Here is a 24,579-nt window from a genome sequence, read left to right as displayed (position 1 = left end):
GTGCATCACACAGATGAGAAGTTTGAACTTGGTGACAAGGTTTACTACAAAAGAGTGGACTGTTCTGAATGGAAAGGGCCAGGAGTGGTCATTGGACAGTATGGTGCAGTTGTTTTTGTCAGACATGGAGGCACCTGTGTTCGAGTTCATCAACTCATACTCAAGAAAGTTACTCAGGAATATGATTACGACTCTCAGATTACCTGTGATCAAGAAAACAACAACAAGCAACAGTGTGCTGTTGATATGACAGATGAGCCGGAAAAAGAGACACATGCTGAACGCACTGAGAATTATCTATTGCCCGCTATGGAAAACCAGAGGGCTGAAGGACAAGAGCATGGAAGTAGTGTCAATTTAAAGGCTGGTCAGATTGTAACGTTCAAAAATACAGAAAATGGCATTCAACAAACGGCAAAAGTTTTGGGGCGTGCTGGAAAAGTGACAGGAAAATATAAAAACTGGTACAATTTGGAGCTGCTTGAGCCTGCTCGAATGGCTGGCGCCAACAAATCTGCAGATGTGTCACAGTTGAAGGATCTTCAAATCCAGGTGCATCGTGATGCCTCGGTAAATCCCTGTGAGGACATACTTGTGACAAAAGATGTCTCATTTGATGAAGCTAAGTCAAGTGAAATACAAAAATGGAGACAAAATGATGTGTTTGAAAAAGTTGAGGACAAGGGACAAAAGCGCATATCCACACGATGGGCCTGGACTCTGAAAGAGACAGTGACTGGATTAGTACCAAAAGCACGGCTTGTTGCAAGAGGATTTTAAGAGCTGTAAGTTACACAGCTGCTACAAAAAGACTCACCAACCTGTGCGTCTGAGTCACTGAGGCTTCTTGTAGCAGGGATTTGTCAAAGACAATGGCAAGTTCATTCGATGGACATAAAGTCAGCCTTTTTACAGGGTATGGAACTGTCAAGAGACATTTTTGTCAAACCTCCTGAAGCGAACAGTGTAGGGACACTTTGGAAATTAAAGAAGTGTGTATGGTTTGGCAGATGCCTCTCTGTATTGGTACATCAGAGTAAAGAATATAATGATTGAGGCAGGAGGTATTGTATCCAAAGTAGACCCAGCAGTTTTCTACTGGCAGGACAATGACAAGGATGTAGCCAGTGTACTCGCTTGTCATGTTGATGACTCACATCGTCACGAGCAGCTGAGCAAGCTTCACCTATTACTGAGGAAGAGAGGGATCAGCTCAGATCATAGATAGGGCAACTTTTATGGGTTGCTAGACAAAGCAGACCTGATGCCAGTAATCTGGCATAAAATCTCAAATGTACTACCATACAGAGACCATTCATGAAGCAAATAGAGTTGTGTTTAAAAGCAAAACTAAGACAGTTGAGTTGAACTTTCAATACCTTGGAAAAGATGATAGCCTGAAGTTGGTTACATTTACTGATGCATCATTTGCAAATCTCTCAGATGGAGGTACTCAAGTTGGCCGCTTTACTGTTTTGATGAGTGAAAACGGACTGTTTTCTCCTATTTCTTGGCAGTCAAAGAAAATCAAGAGAATTGTCAGGAGTACACTTGCAGGTGAAACACTAGCAATGTCTGAGGGAAGCGGTTGTTGGACTGGTGCTGTAACAGTGGCAGGAGCGAAGTGGAACGAAATAAAGTGGTCTGAACTTAAAACAAAAGTGGAGTTCTTATTCCATCTAGCACATGTAATTGGTTAATTCTCACCACAGCCACATCCCCAATTATGCACACACTTTTGAGTTTTGAAATCACATTATCTCAGTTGTTTATTTTTACTTATCCCCCCAAAATTTTTTGTGCAGGTTATCGGTTACATGGATGGTGGAAAGAGATTTGAAATTATTTATCTTTTTATTCATATTTATGTACCTTTTTTATGTCGCAAAAACCTGGCATTTAAGCAACAGTGTGTAGATTTTTTATATCTACTCGTAAGTAGTGCCATTATCTTGAAATGCAACTGAAAATATCATTACTGCCTTGTCAAACTATGGTAAATGCAGGTATGTATTTATGTCTAATTTGTTTTCTAGGCTAAGTTACGTCTTGAGATGGAGATGGAGCGATTGCGCCAAACCCATTCCAAGGATTTAGAGAGCAAAGATGATGAGGTCGAGGAAATCAGACAGTCATGCAGCAAGAAGGTAAGGTGGTTCATTAAAAAACATGTAAGTTTGAAAATTGTTTAGCCAATATTTATATAGAAAGAGAGAGACAGCAAAAACACGCTGGTAAGAAGAAGTTAAGAAAACAAGTGACACTAAGTCACTGCCCAGAGAGATAGTGAGTATATTGACAGAAGGATGCTGAGTTTCCAAATACCAGGCAGGAGGTCTAGTGGAAGACCAAAGACAGAGGACATGAAGGTAGTTGGTGTGAGAGCAGAGGATGCTGAGGACAGGGTTTGATAGAGGCAACTGATTCGCTGTGGCGACCCCCTGAAGGGAAAAGCCCAAAGGAAAAGAAGGTGAAGATAAAATAGCAGATTTGCAAGAAAAAAACTCGTAAATTTGCAACTTTATAAAATGGCAAAATTGTGACTTTATAAAGTGGCAGATTTGCGAGAAAAAACTCAGAAACTTATGAGAAATACTCCTTAGCGTAGCTATAGACTAATGTGAGAATTTGTTGGTGGTTAATGGACCCTGTTTATAAAATGAAAAGGAAGGATGGCGACGGATTCATTCTTAACTTAAACGTTACTCGTCATACCCGGCAGCTAGAGGGAAACATTATTCTGGAAACATAAATGTACAAGTTTTATTTTAACAAATGAACTTAAATGCTTGATCCTCAGGGTGTGGACCTTTGCAAAGTGAGGCGTTTTTGTCGCTGTCCGTACCCAATGCTTCAAAGTGTGAATGCTTAACATGATATGGTTACTGCTAAAGCAAATACTATCTCCTTATTTGAAAACCCGACCGAAAAGTATTGGCACAAACATCCGAGTAGTACGCTACGTGTATTTCTCGTAAGTTTCTGAGGGTTTTTTTCTCTCGCAAATCTGCCATTTTATAAAATCACAAATTTGCCACTTTTTAAACGGCAAATTTGCAAGTTATTTTCTCGGAATATTGCCCCCGCCCTCTAAAAAATATATATTTATACGTGCCCTAATTATGCCATCGTAAATGGCTCTATAGCAATCAAAAACAGTTTCTTTTTTTTTCTTTTTTAATGTTTTTGGTAAATTATCAATTAAAGCCCGTATCTCAAACCCTTTTTCTTTTCGCAGAGAAATTTTGAACACGTTCGAAATACAAGAAAAGGACTGTGAGAGGTTTTTGCGAGGATAAAGAGGCTTTGCACCGTTTTGCAACATTGAACGAAGTGGGCATAAAAAGCAACTCTCGCTATCTGCGTGGACCCTCCCAAGCCTGCGCCCCTCAGTGAGATACGGGCTTCATGAGTTAAAAGTGCCAGGTCTCTAAAAAGAGCTAAATTCTCATAGTAGTAGATAAGTTACAATATAAAGGTGCTTTTTGCGTTCATATTTGTGTGTGTGCGCGTGCGCGTGGAAAGATTTTGACCATCCTGTTTTAATTTTTGTCATAAGCCTTGTTAACATTGACATAGATCTTTGTTTACTTTGGTATACTGTAAATGTTTTGTGTTTGTCTAGTTAAAACAAATGGAAATCCAGCTTGAGGAAGAGTATGATGAAAAGCAGAAGGTGCTGAAAGAGAAAAGAGAGATGGAGTCAAAGTTTCTCTCAGCCCAGGACAAGGTACTTCTTAATCTATGACTAATGTGGTTTCATTGAAATTCCAGTGGGTGAATTGATTTGTCATTGTAACAATTCATACAGGTAGTGATACACTTGTTTGTCACCAATTAGCATACAAATGGAGCAACTCGGCTTAGCTTTTGACTTTGACACGTTTGTGTTTCCATAGCATCGCATGCACATTACAGTTCTTCGCCCAACCTAGTCATGCGTGCATTACTATTTGAATTTGAGGTCTGATTGCGTTGCTTACAGGCATATTTTCGTAAATAGGGTGCTCACAGAATGATGTAGCTGGTTGTCTAATTTCACACTTTGATGGGCGGGCACCCACTGAAACCCGACTATTAGTCAGCAATCAAATAAAAACTCACTTTTCCATAAGATGTTCCCTTTAATCTACTGACAAAAGGAATGTACCAGCTGACGGATTTATACAGAGGTAACTACAGCAGAAATTATTTTAACTTGTACATTATACTGTACACATACCTGTTCTATATTAACTAATTCAAACCCCAAAACGTATAAATATGTTTTTAATACTTTGTCCTTCACTCCCAAAATCATATAAATACGTGTTTTGTGTTTGTTTTTTTATGCTATAGCATACAGAAGGGTTTGATACAGCTTCTGACCTGAATAGGTCGCTTAAAGCAATGGTAGTTATTACAAAAAACGGCCAGCGGGTGGAGTATAAGAGATCAGCCAGGGCCATGTTGCAACAAGCTCTTTTCCCGACTGTTTTAAACAGGTTTGTGAATAATGATGATGAAACTTAGCTATATTCTAATGCTAATTGCTGCAAAACGGAAACAGATACAAATGGGGTTTTTTTCCCTTAGGAAAGAAGAGACTTTAATCTTTCTTTTGGTAGCTTCCGTGTTCTTAAAGCAATAAAACAGAATATTTTGTGGACCTTGCAAAATCTGCCAAAATCCAGGAGGGAGGGTACTTCAGTGAAAACGACTGGGCGTGAATGAGTTAATTTGTACTGATGCTATTTAACGATTACCGCAATCTGTAATACAATACAAAGTTAAACAAAACTGTTACCTGTATCTTCAACTGTATCAGTTCAGTCTTACTTTCACCCTCAGGTGAGAAGTGGTGACAGTGAGACTGAGAAACGTCTGAGGAAAGACCTGAAGAGGACCAAGACTTTGCTGGCTGATGCTCAGATCATGTTAGACCACATAAAGAACAATGCACCCAGCAAGCGGGAAATTGCTCAACTAAAGAACCAGGTCATCTGCTGTACATTTCACTTTGTTTCATAAATTATGTATTAACTTTTTCTGTTCACTTCCATGTCTAGCTGGAGGAGTCCGAATTCACTTGTGCAGCTGCAGTTAAATCTCGTAAATCCATGGAAGTGGAGATTGAAGACCTGCATGTCCAAATGGAGGACATCTCCAAAACAAAGCAGGCGGTCAGTATTCGTCTCTTCTGCTCCCTCAGCTTTTTGAGTATGCTTTTTATTTTTTATGCGTGTGAGGGTCTCATCACCACAGTTGGCAGTTTATGATGGAATTATGGTATGCTGTTCATGACTGGGTGGAAAGAAGTAAAGCTGTCTCCCTGTCACTGCATTTAGGATGAATTGTTGGTCATGGTGATTTTATGGAGATTGTTAGTCAAGCTAAGGCTAAAGCAGGACTTCATGTTATGGCACTAAATTCAAATTAGGTTATTATTTAAGGGTTGTCCTGTTCATAAGACACATCCTATTACAGTTTGTGACAACATTTGGCTTTTAGGAGTTAGATTAACCTTTCTCTAGTGTTATCTGACATACTTGTGATCGGTGCACTGTCTGTGTGTTTGTGTTTGTTCTTGCACTCCAGCTGGAGGAACAGCTGAGTCGTCTGCAAAGGGAGAAGAATGACTTGCAGACAAGAATGGAGGAAGACCAGGAAGATTTGAATGAGCTAATGAAGAAGCACAAGGCTGCTGTGGCTCAGGTCTAACCCCCCCCCCCCCCCCTTCATTTTACGTCCAACACACGATAGATACACAGACTTATAACCAGATACAGTAGTAGATAGATACTTTTTATCCTGTGAGGAAAATTAGTATGTCACAGCAACAATATTCACAATTACACCAGAATAGGAGTAGCCCACAAAGTGATAACCAGCAAAGTGAAAATAACTTAACAACTACAGTGGAACCTCGTGTTCCGAATTTAATTTATTCTGTGATCCTGTTATCAAATTGCAAACAATTGCAACCTGAGGCAGTATTTTTCATTAAAATGAATTGAAATGCAGTTAATCCGTTTCAGCCCCAGAATCACAATATATTAACCATATATTGATTGTTGTCAGTTTATAATAATGAAATAAGAGTATGCCCCTTCGTCTTATTGGTTTCGTCCTGCCTAAACAACGGCTGATTGGTCCGATCAAAAAAAAGATCGGCTGCAAACGTATCAGCGGGAGCGGTACAAGATGTATTCTCCGGAGTTTGTGAACTCACAAATACCGCAAGAATTCATCTTGCTGGCAAGGATACTTCGTCTTGCGAATTTATCTATTCATCGACGCAAAATATGTTCCGGTCAGATTTGTTCAAGTAAAACAGAGTCATCAGTTAGAGTACAGTATACCCTTTCTCAAATCCAGCACCATGAGTTGCATGTTTCACATTGTAAACTGTTTTCTCCAGACTAGAACTATATCAGGTGGATTTCTTTACAATACATTAGCGACGGCATTATCGTGTTATTCTTAATTTAGGATTTATATATGATAAAAAAAAAAAAAAATCTAGTATATGGTTTTGTTTGCTCTTCCAAATCGTTCCGCTGTTTTTGTGGTTTCAGTCAGCCCAGAACTTGGCTCAGATCAGTGACCTTCAAGCACAGCTGGAGGAGACCCTCAAAGAGAAGCAGGAAGTGCATGAGACCGTAAGTAACTGCTTTAGCCACTATGTTGTCTTTCAGAAGGATTACCGGTCAATATGTACAGTCTGTGGAAGGGCGTAAAGCCAAAGATTTCTTCCTAAACAATATTAATAAATGAAATGATTAGTGAACAGAAACCAAACAAATTATATCAATAGACTGGTGTTGGTTTCTGATGTTACAGAATATATCCTGGACTCCAGTGATGCCTTGACTTGCAAGGTTTATTTGTTCTTTGACCATGCTCGTAACTCAAAGCACTTAACAGCAGTTACACTGTACATATATTTCGTGTAATGAAAAGAAATGCTATTAGTAATCCATTTCAAGCCCCCCCCCCAAAAAAACACACATATTTGTTATATGGTTTTGCTGAAGAAAAATATCACTGTATTGTAAATTGTATGAAAAATAGCAAGACATTGCTAAAATAATAATAATAAAAAAAATTATTAAAAAATGGTTTTATGAAGCGTAATTAAGCTAAAAGTCCGTTTTTATTTAGTAGAGTTTACTTTACAAAAACTTTCGCTTATTTTTTTTTTGCGCAATCTTTATTTGTATTTTATTTTTTAATGCTGTGTGAAAAATGTTTGTGAACCCAAGTAATATCTGTTTGGATTTATTTCCTTATTTTTTTCCCATTTATTTTCTTTTTATAAAACAATATGTTAGTGAACTGAGGATTCACTAAGAGGTTTTACCTTAATTGCTCAATTTTTCCTCCACTTGACTGGAGAGGTGCAGGGCCTTAAATACATTCGTAACTCAAGTTATTGCTTGCAAGTCAAGTTAAAAACTTGACAGCGCCAGCTGCTTGTTAGTTGGGGCACTCATAAGCTAAGGTAACGCAGTACAAGCATGTGAAGGTGCCAATTAATTGTTTATCACAACAAAATAGGCATTTACTGTATTACAACATACAGACAGTAAGTGTTTGATGTTTGTCATTTCCCGTACATTCTGTTGGCATTTCTCTGCTGTGCACAATGCAAAATGGGGAACCTGTGTTGACGATAATGTACTATATAACAAAGTCCATCCTAAAATATTAGAATATAATTAAAGCTTGTGGATCAGTCATTCAACCAAGCATGATTAGCTATACAAAATGTGTCTAAAGACCTTCTTGACGAATTAATTAATCTAAGTGTGCCTCCCCTAAGACATTTTAGAGAGAATGAAAAGAACCTAAGGTACAACAGCTTTAATCCCTTTTTTTTTCTTTTTCCCCTTCTTTTTTTACATTTGAGAGTTGTACTGTTAAAAGAGAAGAAGAAGAAAGAAAAAACTAACTTATGCTTTACATTGACATAGATGCAAGCGCTCCAGAGTCAACTCGACTTCCAGGAGCAGTCAATGGTGGAGAAATCACTCGTGAGCCGGCAGGAGGCCAAGATCCGTGAGCTTGAAACGAAGCTGGAGTTTGAGAAGACCCAGGTCAAACGCTTGGAGGTGAGAGCCAAAGACAGCAGTAGTGCTGGTCGTGCTGCTAAGACGTATGTAGGCGCCAGAGTGAAGAAGTTCCAGCTTATTGGAATGGGAAATGGTCAGTTGGGTGAGCCAAATATGCATGACCAGAGAAACAAATGGTCATGGACATACAGTATACTGTAAATATGACCACATGAACATAACATCTCTATAAGATTTTATTGAACACCTTTTTGATTATTATCCCTGTTTCACCTTTAGCTTGCATTATGGTCTTACTTTTATTTTGTGCCTGACACAAAAGTGTATAAGTAGAAAAATAATCGAATTTGGGATGGGGGGATCAAAATCTAATCAAACTGAACTCTTGTGAATCGAAATCGAATCGATTGAAGAAATTAGAATCGATACCCAGCCCTAAAAATTTAAGCCTTCTTTTGTGTACTGACAAAATTGCATTGATTCGATTGTGCAGGCTAGTTACTCATGTTGACTGTTCAAAGGGAAAACAAACGTGTGGATATTAAAAAAAATTAAAACCTTTTTTTAATCATACTAGTACATTAAAAAAAATATATATATATATATATCAGTCCCATTTTGCTTCCTCATCATCGAAAACAAAAGGGACTGAATGTTTCTGGTTGTCAAAATATGGAAACAGGCTTTAGTCCATTTATTTTCAGTCCATTTACAAAAATACACTACCCTATATGCATACTGAATGTCTGCACAAAATGTAGTGCACACAATACTTCTGTGTGAGTTTGAAGATATTTCTAACAATATTTTAGAGTCTAATCCTATATCCTTTTTTCAGAGCCTTGTAGCACGTCTCAAGGAAAATTTGGAAAAACTGACAGAGGAGCGAGATCAACGCAGCAGCAGTGAGATCCGGGAGAAAGAACAGAGTAAGCGATTGCAGAGACAGATTCGTGACATGAAAGAAGAGATGGGTGAACTTGCCAAAAAGGAAGGAGAGGCCAGCCGCAAAAAGCATGAGCTGGTTAGTATGCGATAGATGATAATGATATAACCGTCTAATCAGTAAGCAAGTGATGAGACTTATAGTAGTGTTCCACTATAAAGCCAAATAATGAACTACTTTTGAGAGATTCATTTTGTCCTTTATATCATGAATAGGAAATGGACATTGAGAGCTTAGAGGCTGCAAATCAGAGCTTGCAAGCAGACCTGAAACTAGCATTCAAAAGGATAGGTGACCTCCAGGCTGCCATTGAGGATGAAATGGAGAGTGATGACAATGAAGACCTTATCAACAGGTAATAAATGGCACTGATGCACATAGTAACACATGGTTGTTTGCAAACAAATAGAAAGGGGTTTGAGTGTAAACAGTTTTTGAATGTCAGAAATATTTCCAATCAATCAGTCATTTATGTTGACTTAGTCATGATATTGCTAAGACATCAAATAGTAAAAGGCCATACAGTAGTTTCGTATAAGGACTTTCTTGTTCTGAATAGCATCAGTCACTGTAATTTGTAATGAATGACCCAGCTTGTGTTTTGTCTGCTCTGACCCAGAATGCTGAGAGAGAATTTATTACAATAATATAGTTCTTATTTTATTATTACAGGATTATGCATTCAGTTCGAATCAGAAACAATTGTTTATTTTCACCTGATCCTAACTGTGAGAGGACTGTTAAGTGTGTATTAATGCTGTCACGCACAAATCTTTTTAGAATTGATTATTCTATCGACTATTACATGGATGACTCGGGTAATATAATGCCAAGACTTCTCTCCATTTCTAGAATGAGTAAGTTGAAATGAACAGCGGTCAAATTTCTTGTACTGAACGTTGTTTAATTCTTTATTTTTCCGGATTTTGCGTATTCAGTAGGTTTAAATGGTTTTATCAACCATGCTCCAACTACACAAGTTTTTTGCATAGCAATTATTTACTGTATGATCATTTTTTTCTTGTGAATGTGAATTATTTTATTATTGACTCAATGTGGTTAATATACATACCAAAGAAAATGCACTTCCTCTGTCATGTCTGCTGGCAGAGTGAAAACACTTTACTCTTCACTCTGAAAAGTTTTTCTTCACTCACTTTACAAGACACAGATAAGGTTGCATGCTGAGTTCATTCTATGTGTCCAGAAAAGGTAGTTTAGTTTATTGTTAAGAAAAAAAAAACACCATCAAGAACTTCACAATCATCAGATTGGATATTTTCCTTTGGATTTTTTTCTGTCTTTTTGTTGATGTCTTCTGTTTTGTTTTGTTTGTCCATCCAACATTTCCACCAGTTTACAAGACATGGTGACAAAGTATCAAAAAAGAAAGAACAGAACGTGAGGAACTTAAGTTTCTGATTTATTTATTTTTTACCACTGGGAATGATGCAGCATTCAAGAGTCTTTGAACACAGAGAATCTGTGCTTAAAGGATACCCTTTTAAAAGAAAACCTGAATTCAAAGCCAGTTTGTCTCTGAATAATTTTTAATCTTAATTAGGGATAGACCGGTTATCTGCACCGATATTGGGCATTTTGACGAATATCGGTATCGGCTTCTTCTTTTTTATTTGACAGCCGATATAAGGTAAATCCAAAACCATTTTAATCTCCGGGAGCTATTTATTAAAATTTTCAATTAACTTTATAAGGGATGCTACTGACCCTGGGTACCTTTTGAACCATTTGTTTTTGTTCAATATTAAAACATTTCAGGTATTTTTAAATCATAGGAAAAAAATATTTACTTAAAAAAAACTATAGAGAGCTATGGTATTTACTTGCTTACGTTTCCATTTAACTTTTTAGGACATATTTATAAGTTTGGGAGCTCCATTAATGTTTTGTTAGAAATTTAAAAGGATGTGAAATGTCTGAGATTTAAAAAAACAAAAGAAAAGAAAAAAAGAACTTTTTAATTTTGAGAAGTCAGAAAAATTGTTCAATAAACATGCTTTAAGACAATACAACAGAGTCAAGATTGGCATTTTTATTTAAAAAAATGTTGACACCAATATTTTTTTCTCCACCTTTTACTGCAAATGAATCTCAGCTTCAAATATCGGTTATTGGCCTCCTTGACTTCTAATAATCGGCATCAATATCAGTCCTAAAAAAAAAAAACATATCTGTCTATATACTGTCTTAATACTTGAGACGTTGTGGTGTTATTCAATTTTTGCTTTTGCTTCAAAGCAACTTTTCCACCTTGCAGTACAGTTCGGTTTTCCAGTGATACAGTACACAGTCAGTGGAAATGGAAACGAGACATTGAAGGGTGTAACTAACCCGCCACTTGCTCAAAGTCAGCTGGGATAGGCTCCAGCTCACCCTGAACAGACTAAGTGGTAGAAAATGGTTGTCTTTTTTTTTCTCTCTTCCCGCCAATTATTACTGATTAACAGATGACATGAACAGAACTCTAAATAAACCACAAAGCCAGGAAAGTTGCTTACAGCACTTTAAAGCCCGTAACCGTGCTGAAGTCACCAATAAGTGTTCTGTGAGTGCTGTGATGGAACTGATTCACTGTTCAAACCATGTTGTAACCAACGGAACTCAACTGTACTGTTTGGTGGAAGCAATAATGTCCACAGGTTTGGACATGATATCTTCACAGTAACCAATTAAATCAAAAGTAACAGCTTTATAGTACTGTAGAGGGAGATACATAAATAACCTAAATAGGGTTCCTTTGGTGCAAAAGACTTGGGGATAATGCATCATCAACAGTGCTCAGAGATTCCTCATTACCCTGGTGCTGATTGCATGCCCTTGCATCCTGAGATGCATGAATATCACTGACGATGTGTTCCTATACCCAGCATGAAGCACACTTCCCCCCTTGGGTTCTGTATATTGGCATAAAATAAGTCAATGTGTAACAGAAGTTTTTTTTGACATTGTTGTGGTTTAAGTGTCATGTTGGACAGTGATTTATTTTGAATGAACTGCAGCCTGTAGTGAGATTTGTTGTCCCATAAGTCCTTTTGAATATTTCATAGACTTAATAACTACTTTCTTTCAGGAGACAAAGAGGATGTGTTTCTCATCAATCTTTGACATGAGCTTGCTTAAAGGGAAAATCAACCTTGACAATAATATGTTGACTTATATGTGACCTCACTAGACTAAACATGACATTCTGATTAATATTACATTTGTGGAATATGAGTTAAGCAGCAAAATCCAGCTGTTTTTATCTTTCTCAGCGAGCGGCTATTTTGCCACTTGCTTTCGACAGAAGATGACATCACAGTTGCTCAGGCAACGACCAATCACAGCTCACCTGTTTTATCAGGTTGAGCTGTGATTGGTTGTTAACTGAGCCCTGAGCAACTGTGATGTCATTTTCATTCAACAGCGGCAAAATGACGAAAAGGCATTTCGATCCCTTGGCAGTGTTTGCCATTCTGGTGTTGTCGAACTTTCGTCATTAGAGGTGGATTTGTAAAATATTTACACTTATTTTATGGGTTCCATAAGGAAAGAGGAAACAAGCTGCACATTTGGATTTCACAGGATAAAAAAATCTCCCCTTTAAAATCCTGAAAGTGTTTGTGTCTGTCAACTGATGAGTTTAATTAAAGATGGAACATAACATTTTGGGGCTAAACTGTTTGTTTCTTCCACAAGATGTGAGTTGTTTTTTTGTTTAGTTTTTTCGTTTTTTAAACAGATTCTGATTCTGATTCAGATTCCACATACTTTATTATTGCTGATAGACTACTGGTTATTTGGGCAAAAATAGGCAGATCAAAACTAAATCATGGGGGCAATAAAATTGGTTTCATGGTCATGTTCAATAACTTTAAACCTAGATTGAGGAAGAGGTTTATTACGCTGCTATCTAGAACAGATTTTTATTTATTTATTTTGACAGCTTTAGAAGACTGAGTGTTGTGATGTCCACTGCCACATAACAAAGATTACAACAATATACCAATGTAAAAAGTGAGAAGCTGCTGTGAAGTGTTTGTGTGTGTTTAACCTCATATGCTTGTGTTTTAAAAGGGTATTTTTTTAGATGTGCAAGTCTTGTCTTTTATCCTGCAGAAATAACACAATGCTTGTGTTCCTGCAAGGGCTTTACTGATTTCTGCTACTTTTGACTCTCCTGCACATTTCTTTGAACTGATTCTCTATCTAACCCTCTTTGCAACTGTCTCTCCTTTGCCTCTCTGACTTGTTTTCTGTCTCTGACTCCCCACTAGTCAAGGGGATTCAGATACTGACTCTGAGGTGGAGGGTCGTGTGGATGGTGTGAAATCCTGGTTGTCCAAAAGTAAAGGATCTGCCAAGAATTTTTCAGATGATGGCAGCCTGAAGAGCTCCAGGTCAGTGAAAAAGCAAACATGCGACCGTACTGTCTGTGCGATAGCTTTTTTTTTTTTCTGCAGTCCATTCAGGCTGCATTAGACTTGAAATGCTCTTGAGCATCAGATCAATGCCTGCCTGTCAACTGACAGCTTGTTCTAAATTTGTCACCAAGCCATAGGACTTTGACTTCACTCTAAATAAGACACACTCAATTGAGCTTACCTGCTAGCACATTTACCATCAAAATAATCAGTTCTTCAGGTCAAAGATCAACAGACATAAGTTGTTTGAGACTTTCAGAGTGGGAAATCAACCCACACGTTCATAAACAGTCACAAGACCATGGCTTCACTGGGTTGGTGAAAATCTTTCTTAATCTAACTACATTTGAATTTACTTAGCACGCAAGCAAGCTACATTAAGCTTAATGCCCCGCCCGCGCGGAGCGCATATTTGGACTTTTGATTACGTCGACGTTGGTCGGATATATGCGACCTGGCCGTTGAGACTGCGGTCGCATTGCAAAAATTCGGATACGTGTCCGATCTAGGACCACATATGAAAGTGACCCAGATCGGATATGAAAAAATCTGAATTGAGCCGTTCAGACTGACAAAAAAGTCAGATACAGGACGCATTTGGGCAAAAAAATCCGATCTGGGTCGCATTTGCCTGCAGTGTGAATGTAGCCAAAGTGTGGCAGCAGCCTGACATAAAAGGAAAAATTGTCAAAAAGAAATAAAAATATTATCATTATTTTTTCATACACAATGGCATAAATGTACGCTTATTTTAATCTGTGGATTTGTCATCCACAAAATCAAAAAATAAAAATTGGTCTCACTGTTCTAAATGTAATACTTTTGAAGGTTCATGATTTGCTCATCAAAATGTCTAGTCAGACAATATTTATACTGTATAATGTTGTCACTTTGCTCTTTTTTCTGTCTCATTGTGTCCACAGCCCTGTATTTGATTTCCGTAAAAGTTGTCATTGTGACTGCACAAGTACTCCGCCCAACAGCAATGATATATAAATATGAGTTAGGGCTATTGGGGAAAAAAATTGTCATCACGATAATAGCACATAAAATATGCAGATCGCAAATCAGAGAACTAGGCTTGGGCCCATAACCGGTTTGATGATTTACTGTGGTTTTAAAGTAGCACTAAGGAACTTTTCAACCTTAATAAAATATTTTCATAACTTTTCTCATGAAACATCGACCTAAAACTAGTAGATTGGTACCTTTGCCATGGCCTGAGGGGGTCTGAATCATTTTTACTGGCACTAAGCAACTATGAGGAGAATGGTAGGAACACTGCCATATAAAAAAACTACAAATGTGCTGACTGCTCTATGGCAAGTCAAGGATCAACATTGGCCCGGCTTCCACTCGCTGGCGTGAGCTCAAAAATGATGCAATTACCTTGTCCTCATGGGAAATGAGGTCTTCCTTCAGGCATAACATTACCTCTTTTGTCTATATGGCGCCGCCATAATCAATGTAAACTGAAAGTTCCTTAGTGTTGCTTTAAAGAGTCAAGATTTCACCGGTAATGTGCTGCTATAGAGCTAAGTTAAAGAGCAGCCTCTATGAAGTTAATTGCCTTAGAGAGGAGGAGGACGGGCGGAGAAAAGAGACACATGCTGACCTTAGCACTTTAAAATAGCTAACCAGTGATGGGACACTGACTTGCTCAGAAAAATTTAAACAGAAGAAGAATATCAACATTTATTTTTTTATTTAAAAAAAACTTAACATGTTACCGAATATTCTATATTTTGTTTAAAAATGAAATACATTGTATTCAATGGGGGAAAAAATGCTATTTTTATTTCCCCAAATATATATTTTTTAAAGGACATTTAAGAGCTGTAATTTTAATACTGTGATACAGTGCAATATTTTTGGCCACAGTTATCTTACGGTCAGAATCTAAAATCGGCCCATGCCTAAAGAGAACAGTATAAATGCATTTAAAAATTAATTTTGCCCCATAGAAATGTATTATTTCATGCAATAATATCAAATATTCAAGATGCATACCATGTTTTTCCAATATTGTGTCTACAAACTCATTTTTGTCATTTTTCTCCCATTATCTTTGGCCCAACGAACTTACCACTGTAGTCTGTCAAGATTTGCTTTAAATTTAGATGCAAAAGAAGGCAAAGAGTGGTCAGATGATAAAGAATGGAAAGAGGCACATAAGGAGTGCAAAGATGTAGAGACAAGCCGACCATTATCCGTGATGAGCTCTCTCAGCTACAGAAAACGTTCCAACACGGATTCTAAAGGAAACCAGCTCTTTAGTGTCCTGAAGGAAAACGCTGACTTGGAGGATGATCGGTCTTTCCAAAAGTCTAAATCCAAAAGCACTGATCTTCAAGATGATACATACTCATCCGGCTCCAGGAAGAAATCATTGCCAGCGGATGACATGGTTGACAGAGAATCGGTTATCTCTCAGGCGTACTCAGATGCCAACAGCCGGGCCAGGAAAGGCATGGAAAGCCGTTGGAGTGAAATTGACAAAGAATCAACAGTTTCATTCATTCCACCAAGGCGGGCCTCGACTTGTCTTGGCTTGAGCCCAGAGGATGATACAAAGTCTACCCTAAGCTTGGGTTTCTCAAACCCTCTTGGACATCATCAAAGCGCCTCACGGTTAGACGAGCGTGGCGGGAGAGGGTCACTATATGGGAGTGACCCCAGCAGCCCATGCTTGAGCAGACGATCTGGCGGTCGCAGTCCTGGTAGTGTCAGTCAAGCTGATTCCCGGATGTCACTCGCACGTAGCTGCCATCTGAGTGAGTTTGATCTGCATTTGGATGACAGCAGGAGTGTGGCCTTCACCGAGAGGTCATCTTACAGCCATTCGTCCTCCGGACGCAGTATTTCCATGCCGCCCCCACAAGCTCGATCAGCCGCAAATAACGATCTCACCGATAACACGGATATCAAACCTGTCAGCCATCGGAACTTCCTCGACCCAGACCTGGAAAAAGCCATCAATGAAGTGTTGAGTTTCAAACCAATTCAATTCAAGCGGAGTTGCTTGGACTACTCTGAGGACGAGGAAGAAAAATCTAAAGCGGATGCGGACAATACATTGAGCATAGGAACTTGTCCCGGCAGTAATCTTCAACGGTCTGCATCAGCTGTGAGCTGCATAAGACCATCTCGCAGCTCCGGCAGCCGTAGTAGTCGCCGGAGCAAGAGCAGGAGCAAAGGCAGGAAGAAGAAGCGAAGCCATAGTTCCGAATCTGAAAGTTCAAGTGACAATCGTAGTCACAGGAGCAGCTCTTCCAAGAGGTCCAAAAAGTCCAAGAAAAAGTCCAGAAAGAGGGAAGAATCACCTTCATCATCAGATTCTGACTCTGACTCGAGGTCAAGCTCGAGTGCCTCCACCATCTCCTACCGCAGCTCTAGCAGTGTGAAGCGAGCCCCATCTCAGAAGGTTGTCGACGCAGAAGAGGAAGCAGAGGATCGGCCTCAAAGTGAGTGCCAACAACCCCTCACCAAAAAGAAGGACAAGAAGAGGAAGAAGAAGGTGGACAGCCTGATGATGAAGTACTTGTATCGGCCCGACAGCGAATGAAGCAGGCAGTAGGTGCTTGCCTGCTATCAACATATCTATAAAAAAAAAAAAAAAAAAAAGATTTACAGCATGGTCTAATCAAACGTGCACTGCATTTTGCACTTTTTGACGGGGAGTCACATAGCATGTTTGCACGGTTTGTCTTTCAAATCTACCACTCAGTTGCTAATGTGGTACAATGAAGTATTTGTCTGGGTATGCATTCTTACCCATTTGGCTCAGCATTTAACTCATTCAAACCCAAAAATGTATAAAAACGTTGCAAGTATCCTTCCCTCACAAAAAACATCTTTACATGTTTGTTTGTTTTTTTCAAGAGCATACAGAAGGTTTTGATGCAGCTTCTGACAAGAATAGGAGGTTTAAAGCAATGGCATTTATTACCCAAAATGGCCAGCAGGTGGCAACAGAGTATAAGAGATCAGCCAGCGCTATGTTGCAACAAGCTCTTTTTGACAGTTTTCACAAGGAATGTGAATAATGATGAAACTTAGCTAATTGCTGCAAAATGGAAACAGATACAAATTTACTTTTTTTCTGATGAAAGAAGTGACTATAATCTTGATATTAATGTTTCTATAGCCATAGAACACAATAATCTGTGGGCCTTGCAAAATCAGTCAAAATTTAGTAAAACAGCCGGAGCAAAGGGGGTTGCTTCAGTGAAAATGGCTAGGCGTGAATGAGTTAAATTACTTCCATTTGGTACATCTCATTAGAAAAGGGAAAATAAAACGGGGAACTCTCCCACAATGACACTTGGAGGCACCTAATTATACCACCTAAGAATGCACAACTGACAACAACTAACTCCCAGTTTGTAGTATACAGTGGGACCTCAGAGTTTGAACATAATTTGTTCCTGCGAAGTGTTCAAAGTCCAAATTGTTCAACTTCCGAAACAGGTTTCCCTTAGGAATGTTTTTGTTTTGGAGCTTGGGAACAGGTTAATTGCATTTACATTATTTCCTATTTTAATTTCTATTTGTGTTTTTTACATTAATATCCTGTACAGTATTTAAACGATAAAGAATACCTTACCTTTTTTGTTGTGGTATGATGGCATCAGTGGATGGTTAATGCTAGCTTTAGTTCAGTGCTGAGTTTGTGTTTTACATTGGGCGTATTGTTAGACTACTAAGCGGTCCTTGCGTGCGTTGTTTAACGTCAGGCACGTTTGAACAGCTAAGGGGGGGTCCTTGTGCCAGTATTTACAGAAGTAGTCGTGGTAGTTTCAACTGCGCGATAATCTCTTTCCTAATTCCACTGTGGTTCGTAGCACTGTATGTTTTTCTTTGCTTCCACTGGCACTGTTGTCTTTCTTTGGGCCCATGGCGAAGAAAATTGTTGTGGAAAAATCAAAATGCACTCGCAAGTATACGGGAGTATTCTTGATCTGACTGGAAATGAGCAGTGCATCGTCTCAACTACCGCAGCGTGAGCATTCGGCATTGCTCGGCTTCACTCGGCTACCTGTTTACAAAGTATGTTCGGTTTAGCTTGCTTTGCTTGGGTGTTCAAACTCCGAAAATGAGTTTAAACTCCGAGGCATTTTTGACTCAGATTTTTTGGTTGAAGTCCGAATTGTACGAGTTCTGAGACGTTTAAACACAGAGGTTCTACTGCTGTTTTAGAGTTTAAAAAACAGTCAGTTATACTTGGTCTGTATAATAGTTACAGTGAGGAAAATAAGTATTTCACCCCCTGGTGATTTTGTGAGTTTGACCCTTTACAAAGAAAGGAACGGTGTATAATTTTCATGGTAGGTTCATCTTAACAGTGAGAGACAGAATATTAAAAAAAATCCCAGGAAATCACAATATATTAATTTTAAACATTTATTTGTCTTTTATTGAGGAAAATAAGTATTTCACCCCCTAGCAAAACATGACTCAGTACTTGGTGGAGAAACCCTTGTTGGCAAGCACAGCGGTCAGACGTTTCTTGTAGTTGGTCACCAAGTTTGCGCAGATGTGCTTCTTCTTGAGCCACTCCTTTGTTGCCTTTGCTGTATGTTTTGGGTCATTGTCATGCTGAAACACCCATCCACGACCCATTTTCAATATCCTGGCTGAGGGAAGGAGGTTCTCACCCAAGATTTCCCGGTACATGGCCCCATTCATCCTCCCCTCGATCCGGTGAAGTCGTCCTGTACCCTTAGCAGAGAAACAGCCCCAAAACATAATGTTTCCACCACCATGCTTGACGGTGGGGATGGTGTTATTGGGGTCAAAGTCAGCTTTTTTCGCCCTCCAAACACGGCGAGTCGAGTTGATGCCAAAGAGCTCGATTTTAGTCTCATCTGACCACAGCATTTTCTCCCAAGCCTCCTCTGAATCATCCAGGTGCTCATTGGCAAACTTCAGACGGGCCTGTACATGTGCCTTCTTGAGCAGGGGGACCTTGCGGGCACTACAGGATTTCAATCCATTACGGCGTAGTGTGTTACCAATGGTCATCTTGGTGACTGTGGTCCCAGCTGCCTTGATATCATCAACAAGCTCCTGCCGTGTAGTTCTGGGTTGTTTCCTCACCTTTCTCATGATCCGGTTCACTCCACGAGGTGAGATCTTGCGTGGAGCACCAGACCGAGGGAGATTGATGGTCAATTGGTGTGTCTTCCATTTTCTAACTATCGCACCAACAGTTGACTCCTTTTCACCCAGCTGCTTGCTAATGGTCTTGTAGCCCATTCCAGCCTTGTGCAGGTCTACAATCTTGTCCCTGACGTCCTTAGACAGCTCTTTGGTCTTGCCCATTGTGGAGAGGTTGGAATCTGATGCATTGATTGATTCTGTGAACAGGTGTGTTTTTATACAGGTAACGGGAACTTAATTAGGAATACCAATTAAGTAAGAGGACTAATGTGTGTGCCTCCTGGTCACATGACCGGTCTGTGGGAGCCAGAATTCTTGCTGGTTGGTAGGGGGTGAAATACTTATTTTCCTCAATAAAAGACAAATAAATGTTTAAAATTAATATAATGTGATTTCCTGGGATTTTTTTAAATATTCTGTCACTCACTGTTAAGATGAACCTACCATGAAAATTATAGACCGTTCCTTTCTTTGTAAAGGGTCAAACTCACAAAATCACCAGGGGGTGAAATACTTATTTTCCTCACTGTATATCATAACCATTATTACAAGTTATGGTGTTTCCAGGTTTAATACTACTAGGTAGTGTTGCACGGGATACCGGTACCAGTACCGTACCTTGATGTTTTGGCATCAAAAAGGCCTTGGTATCAATTTTTTTTTAGCACCGGTACTTAAAAAAATAAATACGAGACAGCCCGCCAACTTTTAAAGGCGGGTACACATGCACGTATGGCCACCTGTCTACCGATATGCGGAAAACGCCTCAAGCGGCACGCCTCTTTCAGCTTGTGTGTGAGAGGCCTCAGGAAGATGGCTTCACGCACTGAACACTGAAGCGCTTGCTGGGCATGCACTCCTCGTTGAGAAGCACAACGCGCTAATTAAGTGTAGCGCTCGCTGGCCGTCCACTTCTCGTTGAGAAGTATGACTTGCAAAGTGTCATTGTCATATGGAATTTTTTCTTACATGGCTGACAGCCACGGCAAGCCAACCAATATGACGTTTTGTAACGAGCAATTTTTTTTCCGCGATGAAAGCAGAAGAAAACGCAACAATCACTCCTGGCCCTGCAGTGGGCTCAAGGTGCGTTCAATAAACAGGCACACCGTAGGAAATCACAGATATGCATAGAAAAAGCCCAGATGACTGACAGAGCGACAGGTTGTGATGCATTTTTGACACGTCCCTTAAAAAATACATCTAGTGTGAATTATTTTGTTCCCAGTTTGTAGTATTTGATTACGCATTCGACTAATTGGGAGCGAAATGGAGAGAAGCAGAGACATGCATGCACACTCTAGCAACGTTACATTGACTCATGGGAGTGCCACTGTATTACCAATATTTAAAACGGATGACATCAAATGCAGTCAAATACAGTACTTCAAGAATATGGCATGCAATGTGAAAGCACATACAGTATATACATAAATATATACAGTATTTACATAAATTAACATGTATGCATCCTAATATTTTGAATTACCGGTAATTAAAAATAAAAGTAATTTTGCGGCTTTTGCTGATGTTTTAGATTTTGCTCGCGGTACCGTTTCAAGGTATTTTATACAGGTAAAGTACCGAAGTCAAAATTTGGGTATCGTGACACTACAACTAGGGGTGTCACGCGATTAAAATTCGCATGACCTCAATAGTTAACTCACGTTTAATCACATATTTTATCTATGTGTACAATAAAATGCACAATAACGTTTTTTTCCTAGGTTTTCATACTCTTAACAGAAAAGTGGTAAAAAATGTTTGACTAATAGAAATATGACTGCATCTTTAAGTCATTGAAACAGTCATTTCATAATTATTCATAAAATTGAGTTAATTACAATGATGTGCTGAACTGTATTGTAAAAAACGAGTGTTGTATTGATTTGTGTTGGTAATTTTTCCGCCACTAGATGGCATAATTGCATTTGTAATACATTGGTAACAGCTCAGTTTTCTTTTCATATTAAGAGCTATCTAATCATTAACATGAAGTAACTTGTGAAATTCTGCACATTTTTAAAATTGTAAGATACAACTTGACCTCAGTCTCCACAAATGTAAATTTATTCCTGCTAAATTTTGACGTGGACGTGTCTGCTGCATTGCGACTGGAATTCCCCCGGTACAGGCTTTCCAAGTAACGGGCCGTCATTCATCGCGCCTTGTTAATAATATGTGACGTTCAAGGAACTTTAAATGAACTCAAAATTAACACACTAATTTTGACACCTGTAAATACTACATTGCATGCGTTTTTGTTGTCTTTGAAGTGTTATTTGAAATCTGCCTGACCTTTACAATACAATGGGGGATTCAGTTTCTCCAGTGTGGCTGTAAGTATTCAATCGATAGCCCCATTTTCGCACTGCCTCACAGACAAATTGGCTCATCAGAGGTGTAATTTCAATTTATTGGCCTCTATTTGTCAGACTGCGTTTTGCAGCCATCAAGTCTTCACACATTTTAATGCATGGTGATGTCAAATGAAGCATCTGGAATAATGATGGTTGCTTTCAGATAGGAATGTGGGAATCTGGTCCCGGTTTCCTGCTTTACTTTTATGCCTCTAATACCATCTCGGAAGCCAAAATTTGCTGCTTGACTTCAATCCTGCATCGGGATTTTACATAAATGACAGTGAGCCGGTAAAAAAAGAAGCTGTGAAAATTCTGTCCTTGACGGCCAGTGTGTAAGGGGCTTGTTTCATCACATTTAAAGGGGTGCGGGGGGATATATGTTTATCCGAAAGGGCTGAGGCATGGAGTGAATAATCTCATTCATCTATAGTATTTCATTCTCATGACATTGAATCGATCGCAAGTGGACTGTTCTGCTGCCTTCACATGTTCTTGCAACTGCACCTGTCTGTTTGGATGAGAGGCCAAAACAGTCCACTTGTGATCCAGACAATGCCCTGAAAATCCTCATGGATACACTATGATTTGGGGAACAAAGAATTCTCATACTAATTGCCTTTAAAATGGACATTATATATTGCTTGTCATTTTGCTTTCATGAATATTAAGATTGTATAATCCTCCTTTCTCCAGCCCCATCGCCAGAAGACGCTACAGCTTCAGATCTGATGAGGAGGAAGACGAAAAAGAAGACGCTGCCCAGGGATCTATGTGCACTTCTCGATACCGATATAGCAGTCAAGTCAAGGATGGTGGTGGTGACGAACTTTTTGAGCCGGGATCTTAGTTTGTGCTGTGTTAAGCACCACTTTATCAAATACAGCTTTAGCCACTTGCATGCAAAGTTGACCTCGTTCAAGGAAAACATATGAATACACATTGGTTCCATCACAACTTTGTGGTGTATCCTCTCAGGATTTGCTTAGTTTCTAAACTTGATGCTGACAGTGGCCTTGTTCTCACCAGACTGGTTGCTTGGCATTGCTGTTCAACTCCCACCTTGGATGTAACTGAGCCAAAGAGTTTAGGATTGCCATGAGAGTTGATTGTTTCTTCATCTCTTTGTCTCGTTTGTATTCTCTTTGCATTATATAGTGGTTGTATGTTTTGCCAAAAAGCTTTTGTTTCATTTAGACACTTCTATTGTTGCCAATTGATACTGAATCATGGAAAGCCTTTTTCTTCTTGAGTCTTTTCTGGGACAAGTGCCATTTGATACAAATGGGCTCTTTCTCCACCTGGCACATATGCAGCTGTGCGTTCTCATTGGCCGTTCATCTGCACACGCTCTCATCTTCCCGCTTTGTACGCCTTTTGCTGGATAAGGATCCACTGAAAGGAATTACATCATCAACTCTTAAGGGAAGCCAGTAGGCTACTAAATCCATTCTTATCTTTTTTTTCCCCCAATAAGTAGGCAGGCAATAAAATGTCCAGGCTTTTAAACTCACAGGATTACTTCAAGTACTAAATCGGAATTTCTTGTGTGTGGAAAACCTAAGCTAACTTTATCACTTACTTCATTTTATTTTCAATTTGATGTGCTTTTCTTATTAAAGGGGCATTTAGTTGACATTCGGCACTATTTCTGTTGGCTTCTTATCCTCACTGAATATTATATTATTAAATACAAATTGGATCTTATTCAACATAAACTGTTCAAATTGCCATCTCCCATGATGAAAGACCAAAGCCAGACCAAATGTATGGAGGACCAAATCTGGAAAATAAATAAATTACTAAATAAATGAATCAAAGTGAAAATAAAAAAGGATATAAAAATGTAATTCAAAAATTAAATACAAAATATAAATATAAATGCAAATAAAAACAATAAAATTATATATATCCCTAAATAAATAAAAGAAAAATAAATACAAACATAAAAAACAAGATTCAAAAAATAAATGTCAATACATTATACAAGTACATAAATAGAAATAAATATCAATCAATAAATAAAAACGCTCTGCTCTCACATTTATTTATTTCATGCTGCAAATGCTCTGTCAGGTCGAAATGTTATTCAAATGAGGGGGCAGTCCTAAGCGTGTCGTGGGATGGGCTCCACTGTTGCGAACAAGGAAGTCTGGCCGCCATCGCCGGCTTGCATGGAAAGCTCCAACAATAGACGACTATCTTGTCCACTGTCACCACAACTTGCAACTTGACTTGCTGGACAACAAGTTGTGACAGTGGACAAGATAGTCGTCTATTGCTGGAGCTCTCCATGCAAGCCGGCCAGACTTCCTTCATCTAGGCAGTTTGCAACAGCAGAGCCCAACCCACAACATGCTTAGGACCGCCCCCTCATTTGAATAACATTTCGACCTGGCAGAGCGTCTGCAGCACGAAATAAATAAATGTGACAGCAGAGCATTTTTATTTATTATTTAATATATAATTCTATTTATATATTTATTTCGACATTTCTTTTTATTTTTTTGAATCTTGTTTTTTTATGTATTTATTTTTACTTGTATTTATTTAGGGATATATATATATATTAGTTTTTATTTCCATTCATGTATTTTTTATATCCGTTAGTTTCACTTTTATTCATTTATTTA

The 24,579-nt window shown here is 38.8% G+C and overlaps 1 protein-coding gene across 9 annotated transcripts in view; it reads left to right on the top strand.

The window, feature by feature from the left end:
- myo18ab (myosin XVIIIA b) overlaps window positions 1–23,995 on the top strand; it is a 121,113-nt gene extending 97,118 nt beyond the window's left edge. For 5 of the 9 annotated variants that reach the window (XM_077565381.1, XM_077565377.1, XM_077565380.1 and 2 more), the window contains 12 exons: window positions 2,037–2,147; window positions 3,626–3,730; window positions 4,831–4,977; window positions 5,049–5,162; window positions 5,578–5,694; window positions 6,558–6,641; window positions 7,956–8,093; window positions 8,893–9,078; window positions 9,216–9,355; window positions 10,357–10,401; window positions 13,278–13,400; window positions 22,643–23,995. In XM_077565381.1, coding sequence (XP_077421507.1) covers window positions 2,037–2,147; window positions 3,626–3,730; window positions 4,831–4,977; window positions 5,049–5,162; window positions 5,578–5,694; window positions 6,558–6,641; window positions 7,956–8,093; window positions 8,893–9,078; window positions 9,216–9,355; window positions 10,357–10,401; window positions 13,278–13,400; window positions 22,643–22,796 — 1,464 coding nt within the window. In that variant the 3' untranslated portion in view covers window positions 22,797–23,995. Of the gene's footprint in view, window positions 1–2,036; window positions 2,148–3,625; window positions 3,731–4,830; window positions 4,978–5,048; window positions 5,163–5,577; window positions 5,695–6,557; window positions 6,642–7,955; window positions 8,094–8,892; window positions 9,079–9,215; window positions 9,356–10,356; window positions 10,402–13,277; window positions 13,401–15,527; window positions 16,998–22,642 lie in introns of all 9 variants that reach the window. The other 4 variants (XM_077565384.1, XM_077565378.1, XM_077565383.1 and 1 more) reach the window with 3 other exon arrangements.
- Window positions 23,996–24,579: the final 584 nt, after the last annotated feature.

This window comes from Vanacampus margaritifer, chromosome 5 (assembly GCF_051991255.1).
Source record: "Vanacampus margaritifer isolate UIUO_Vmar chromosome 5, RoL_Vmar_1.0, whole genome shotgun sequence".
NCBI lineage: Eukaryota > Metazoa > Chordata > Actinopteri > Syngnathiformes > Syngnathidae > Vanacampus > Vanacampus margaritifer.
Note: the sequence above shows the minus strand (reverse complement) of the source record. Positions and strands in the feature narration are given on the sequence as shown.